General features: G+C 33.4%; 1 protein-coding gene across 1 annotated transcript; it reads left to right on the top strand.

Annotated features, from left to right (window-relative positions):
• The first annotated feature begins 5,209 nt into the window (after nucleotides 1-5,209).
• On the top strand, nucleotides 5,210-6,637 carry LOC133193121 (uncharacterized protein K02A2.6-like). The gene has a single exon (XM_061329094.1). It carries the CDS (start codon nucleotides 5,210-5,212, stop codon nucleotides 6,635-6,637), a length of 1,428 nt encoding a protein of 475 aa, XP_061185078.1.
• The last annotated feature ends 861 nt before the right edge of the window (nucleotides 6,638-7,498 follow it).

Below are 7,498 nucleotides of genomic sequence, written 5' to 3'. Positions count from 1 at the left end.
TTTACATGTACATGTAGTTCAAATGTCAGACTCGGCTGTTCCGACTTATTTTATCAAGAATTTCATATGTGAAATGCTTATAAATTTTATGCTACAACATGAAAAAAACTTGAAAACTCAAAAAGCTTAATCTAGTAATTTATTTTAAAGTTTCACCTTTCTGTTTACGTTAATCACCTTCTCTTCGATTTTCTTCCTCTTCGATGCTAAACGTATTAGGATTCAATATTAAACGAACAATTGTTCATTTATATCCCAATCAATGTACATGTAATTTATTTATTCTTTTGATATTTATTGTATTACCAAATAAATATTGTTGAAAACTTCGAATATTTATGGCTAAAAAAAAAAGTTATAACATTGATTGTGAAATATTTTTTACCACACGTTAGTCAATGCAAAGAGGTTTCGCGCAGTCATGTAGTTACATGTGTGCAGAGTTGTCGTTAATTTCCTCTCATTGTTTATAGGTGCCGCTGTATGTGCTGCAAGGGAGGTTCATGACGACAATTTTCAACATTTTTTTTTTAGTTCTGTATAGATCAATTTTAATTTAATCAAAATATAGTATTTAAATTAAGTTAAATGAAATTCAATTGCATTTAGTTTCATGTCATTTATCAAAATTAGATAAATTCAAAAAATTGAAATAGACTATTTTATGGCGGACGTTTATGCAAGTTTACATTGAATATCACAGGAGTAAATTGGTCGACACAGAAGCCCCACGGACGGCCACTATATAATCAATACAAATTACTGCGCTTAGAAATCCCGTGATGACCAAGGGAGATTGAACATAGTTCAACTCCCAAAAATGTTTTTCTTAAAAATAATTGATTCAACATTACTTCAGTTTTCATATTGCTAATATTGTTTGGTTGTGTGCTTTATTTTTGCAAAAAAAAAAAAAAAAAAAAAAAAAAATCTTACATTTTTTTTATTGAAACTGCAAAGTCGGGACATGTTTGCTAAACAGCCTGTTTATATAAAATATTAACATTTATAAATGTTTTCGATTTGTATTGTTTCAATGGACTTTTGAACTTGTTGTTGTTCCTTGTCTCCATATTTCATCACATAACCAAACCGTAGCTTATATCCCAATAAAATATTAGAAATTTCTGATTGATTTAATTTCCACTCAGTGGGGAATAGAACAATGCTACAACGCTGTCAATATGCCGGTAAATAACTTTGACACTCGCTTATTTCAGTTACACACAATGAAATATTGTCAGTCTTCACATTTTATGATGAGTACAATAAGAGCAATCTCTCTTTTAATTATGTAAAAACAGTTGGAAAAAATACAATTAAAATTGTAATACACTATAAGGACAACAGTGGTAACGCACTCTGAAAAAAAAATACGCACTTTGAAAAAAAAAATTCAAAGTGCGTGATTTTTCAAAGTACGTTGTAACAGACGGCACTACTGGACGAAAAAAGTGCTGAGAATCCCAAATTTTACTGATAATGTTTGATAATTACTGATACTGTGCTGTTCTTGCTGGTAAATACTGATATTTACTTTTATTCTTACTGTTGCTGATAATTTTAGTTTTTTTCTGATAAATACTGATAATTACTGTCGTCTTTACTGTTGAGTCTGATAAATACTGATAAATACTGTTGATGTGCTGTCGATGCTGAGATTTACTGATAATTACAGTAACTGTGGACATTGTTCTTGAGCTGAGAAGGTGCTAAAATAGAGCTTAGGGTTGTTAAAACCTTCTTCAATCATTACTTTCTTTTAATTTAATTTTCACAACAACATTTTCATGTTTCTTTATATTTACTGCTTGTGACAAAAATTATGACACTGATTTCGATTTCAATTATTATTATACAGTTGTGAAAATCTTGACAATTATAATTAAAGTTAACCATTAAATAAAAATTGTCAGCGTAAAGGGAAATGTTTTACAAGAATCTATGAAAATAGTACATGTATGTCTGTAAGCAGAATAAATGGAATTTTCCTTTTGCATGAAGATTTCATTTTAACATAAGTCACTGTAATACTAAAACATTAAGGTTTTCTGGAAAAAAAAGGATTGATAGCCCGACTCAAGAAATTTGGGTAAGGAGGTTGGTGAATTTTTTCATAAAAAAACACTGAAGTGGAAATAGTTATTTATTATTAATGGGTGGGAAAAAATCGGGATAAAAAAATTTCCAGCAGAATAGAAATATTTTGACTTTTTTCACTCGGTCAAGAGAGGACAAACAATAATTTTCTTTTTAAAGATGGCCTTACATGATAGAATTTTTTTTTTTAAATTCTTTCCCAAAGATATGCATAGTTTTTGAATTTTTTTTTAATGTTCGGTTTTTCTGATCTTCACCCACCCTCCTGAAAATCTGCCCGAAACTGATAAATTTTATGCTTTTTTTATTTAAATGAATTGAGAGATGAAAACAGGGGTGAATATGTTCCGTCTGGAGGCACATTTTTTATTTATTTATTTATTTTTTTTAAGGAATACGTCATGCAAGCATTCGTAGATCGTCCCAGAATATAACTCTGCTACATGTTTATACATGTGCAACCGGCAGATGGGGGTTGATCAAAAATTACTTGTCAGAATTATAGTGTAAGTGCAATGGTATAGTTACACGTACACATGTAATTTTGATGTTGGTCTCTTACAATTTTACAAGTCACCACATAAAACATTTTTATTCAATAAGTTTTAAAAATCTCATTCATTTAATTTAATTTTATGGAATGGAAAATAAGAAATGGGACCTACTAAATGTAAATAATGGATGATTTAGTTGATCGATTTTAATATTGTAAGGTCACAAATCTGAATGGAATACACGTTTAAATTGATTTGTATTAATCAGAAATCGAAGATCAACCCGTGATTTGGCTTTATTGTGTACATGTCTTAGGCACTGGGGCAGAACGGGGTACAACATGTATATTCCATGTAAGTTGTATTGGTCAGCGTAACAATGGGCACTGATTACCTATTGTTCTGCGTCTGCGGCCACCGGTGTTGATAATAAACATATGAACCTACACTGTACATGTACTTGCAACTTGGAGCAGGAACAATCTTTATGGATGCACAAAAAAATTAATATTTATTATCGATTTTGTTGACAAATTAAATTGATAGAAAAATATTTAGCAAAGTAGGACACAGTACAAAATAATAATAATAAAAAAAAAAGAAAAAAAAAGAAAGAAATGAAGTTATATACATAATGTACAAACTTATTAATTAAATGAAGTAACTTGAACATTAAAAAAAAATAGATTTATTTTAATTCACGTAGATCTTTGCTCAGTATTTTTAAAATTTCATTTGGTAGTTTTAGGTACATTTCTTGAGAAAAAGTTTAAAGAATATCCGGGGGGAGGGTGCTACATGTAAATTCATTTGAATCTCTCTTAACAGTGTTTAGGGGCCCGTAAAACGGGTAAGAGAAATTGATAAGGAAGATTTCGACTTTATATAATAAAAAATTATGCAAAATTTATACGAGATTTTTGTTTTTAATAAAAAAGATGATTTATCAATCTGTGTAATGATATTAGCATCAACTGTTCACAATTCAGAAACGCGAAAACTCCACATCGCTGAATCAGAGAAAAAAATCTGTTACATGTACATTGTATATGAATTATGAATGTCAGTAACATGCTGTTGGCACTCATGAATAAATGTTATTATAATAGCTGAATTTTGCATTGTTCCTTGATTCTCTAAAATAATTTATTCATGTATATTATAGATATTAAGTAATTATTGCATGTATAACTTATGGAACTTAAAACTAAAGAATCAAGCTTGCGCCTATCAGCCTAGTTAACAGTCTCCCCCCTCCCCCCCCCCCTTTCTTTCTGCTACAGTCTGAATAACTAATTGAATCGCTTGTACTTTGAGTACATTGGTCTCGCACAACGAGAAATGGAATGGACAACAAATATTATACTCTCTGTACAAGGTTATTTCTAATTTTACTAATTTTACTAAATGCATATCGTAAGACATACAAAATGTACTAATATTTGACCCGATTCTCAAAACGAAAGTAGAAACTTCTACACGTGGTGGATATATGAATGTTTAACACGGTGTTTTAGAACAACCCAGTAATTTCAAGTTTTGTTTTATTTTGTGTTTTAACTGAGCAGGTTATTAATTTTTTTAAATTGATCTAGCTGTTACCAGTAATTACGTACACCGTACTAACGAAGAAGGAAAAATGCGTATTTCATTGAATGAAAATCACACTACGTAAGATTTCTAGTTCCTGGTGGCTTAAAAAATAAAATAAAAATAAAAACAACGAAAGATAGATAGCTTGATACCACAAAATGATATTTAAAAAATTGTGAGGACGACATAAATTATAAAACTAGAGCGCACTAGCCGAGTAAAAGAGATAATTCAACAAATTTAAGATCATGATTAAATCTTATTATTTGAACCTGTCACATTCTTCATTAAAGGGCATCATATATGTTATATGAAGATTTTTTGTGAGAAATATTTAATACTGCGTTGTTAAAAGGAGAATGGTTTGTAAAAGGGGGGGGGGGGAGGGTCTCAACTAACAGAGCAGACGGAACCCATGTTACTTGTCAAATATGCAGGTTCTCTACATGAAAATATATATTTAATTGCAACCATTGACTGTATTAAAGATGCTTCCTAAAATTTTTAACGACAGTAACAGTACAAATACATGCGGAAAAAATATGAGATGGGATTTTTTATTAAAAAAAAAAAAAAACCCTTGTGAATAAAAAATTATTTTAAAAAAAGTATCTGTATAGATAGAGTAACTACTGCATGAACAACCCCCTTCAGATATTGACAACAAAGGAGAAATATAAAGATAAAGGAAAACATAAACATTTATGATCTAATTTTAACATTAAGATGTAAAAAAAAATAATAATAAAATAAAAATAAATAAATAAATAATGAAATGTGAAAAAAAAAAATAATTCATGTGACTTTTTCATTTAGAATTTAACTAGTGTCATAATAGAATATCTTATGTACGACTTGTTTGTTGTCATAGCCAGTTAGACGCTTGTGTATAAATAAACGTTTTGATTCGGCACGTTGTGTATTGAACTCGTGAATACAAATCAGCTTGATTTGTAATACAAAGTTACGCCATCCAAATATTACATGGTGTCAGAAATGAAGGCAATCCATTGCGCTGCAAGATGCCGAAGTTTAACCCACCTGCGAGTTTCAACTTTAGTAATCCGAGTGAATGGCCGGATTGGAAACAAAGGTTTGAACGCTACAGAATAGCAACAAAATTACACAATGACGACGAAGATATACAAGTAAACTGTTTGATATATGCGATGGGGAAAGAAGCAGAGCATATTTTCAAGTCGCTTACGTTTGATGATGAGGGAGACAAGAAAAAGTACTCGAAAGTGATGAAGAAATATGATGAATATTTCGTCCCGAAGAAAAATGTCATACACGAACGTGCACGATTCCGAGAGAGAAAACAAGGGACTGGTGAGTCTTCAGAAGCATTTATTAGAGCTTTATATGAACTAGCGGAACATTGTGATTTCACAGACAAAAACGATCAAATACGTGATCAGATTGTTATTGGGCTAAAAGATAAAGAAGTCTCTGAGAAGCTGCAGCTCAAAAGCACACTAACATTAGAAGAGGCTATACAGTATTCACGTCAGACAGAAATGGTAAAAACGCAAATCCAAGACCAAACTACACAGTTCAAAAGTCTGGATGAAGTTAAAAGGTATGGAAAGCAGAAACAGTCATCACCTAAACATTTCATTGCTAAACAAGCACATAGTCACAGGAAACCAAGTGTTCAACAGTGTGGTAGATGTAACCGTAAGCATGGACCCGAGGGAAGATGTCCAACCATGGGTCAACGTTGTAAAGCTTGCCACAAAATGAACCATTTTGAAGTTTGTTGTCGCACCAGAAACACCAAATCAGCACATGCAGTGTTACATGTTTATGACTCAAACAATGGAACACCTGATGAAACATTTCATTTAGGATCTGTAAACTTTGACCAAACAGATGACCCTTGGACAGTGACCTTGAAAGTATGTGACCTCCCAGTAAATTTCAAGATTGATACAGGTGCTGACATCACCATTATGTCAGATGTAACTTTCAATAGGATTCTATGTCAACCACAGCTGACACCTGTGAAGTCGCTACTGCTGAGTCCTGGTGGAAAACTCAACTGTAGAGGGAAGTTTGTCGCAGCCGTGAAGTTCAAAGGAATTGACTACACCTTTAGCATCTACGTGGTCGAAGGGCCTCAGACTAGCAACTTGCTGGCACGAAGTGTTGCTAACAAACTTAAACTTATTTGCCGTGTTGACGAAGCTAGTGTGTTTGGCTCATGTGGACTTGTCAAGTGTACCCCAATGACAATAACATTGAAAGAAGAGGTAAAACCATACTGCTTGAGCACTGCTCGTCGTGTTCCGTTTCCCTTGCTGCCAAAGGTAGAAGAAGAACTCTCAAGAATGGAGGAAGAAGGCATCATACAAAAAGTAACTGAAAGTACCGAATGGTGTGCCCCCATGGTACCTGTTGTGAAAAAGAATGGGAAAATCCGTATTTGTGTGGATTTAAAGAACTGAATGAAGATGTCAAACGAGAGAACTTTATGCTTCCTAACTTGGACGATGTTTCACCAAAACTTGTTGGAGCAAAATACTTTTCCAAACTTGACGCTTCTAGAGGATTTTATCAAGTACCATTGCATGAAGACAGCTGGAAGCTTACTACATTCATAACCCCACTGGGCAGGTTTTGCTTCAAGAGAGTTCCATTTGGGATAACATCTGCACCCGAGATTTTTCAACGAGAGATGTCAACCCTACTCCATGGACTTGAGGGCACCGAGGTCATCATGGACGACATATTGTTATATGGAAAGACTCGTGAGGAACATGACATTCGCTTGAAGAAAACGCTTGACAGGATTCTAGAATCTGGACTTAAACCTAACAAAGACAAGTGTGAATTTGCGAAAACACAGCTAGAATACTTTGGACATATCATCAGTGAGAAAGGCATTAGTCCTAACCCGAATAGAGTCAGAGCAATCAAAGAGCTGGATGCACCAACTAATGTGAATGAACTGCGCAGGATCATCGGAATGATCAACTATCTTGGACGGTTCCTGCCGGACCTGTCGACTATCATGAAACCCATTACGGACCTCCTAAAGTCAGATGTTGTGTGACTGTGGGGACCCTCGCAACAAAAGGCATTTGATAGCATCAAGGAAATGCTCACAAAAACCCCGATCTTGACTTTCTATGACACCAAAAAGCCCATAGTTGTGAGTGCAGATGCAAGTAGCTATGGAATCGGGGGAGCGATATTTCAGCAGGAGGGCACCGATCTGAAACCAATTGCTTATTGTTCTCGCACATTGACAAACACTGAAACTAAATATGCGCAAATCGAAAAAGAATGCCTTGCTGGAGTTTGGG

Source organism: Saccostrea echinata, unplaced genomic scaffold (genome assembly GCF_033153115.1).
Source record: "Saccostrea echinata isolate AGI-Se365-2 ecotype Australia unplaced genomic scaffold, CSIRO_AGI_Sech_v1 ptg000027l, whole genome shotgun sequence".
In the NCBI taxonomy this organism is placed as follows: Eukaryota; Metazoa; Mollusca; class Bivalvia; order Ostreida; family Ostreidae; genus Saccostrea; species Saccostrea echinata.
This window is presented reverse-complemented; position numbering and strand designations above follow the sequence as displayed.

Excerpts from the sequence above, each read along its gene's own strand:
- LOC133193121 (XM_061329094.1), top strand. The coding sequence starts at position 5,210 with ATGCCGAAGTTTAACCCACCTGCGAGTTTCAACTTTAGTAATCCGAGT.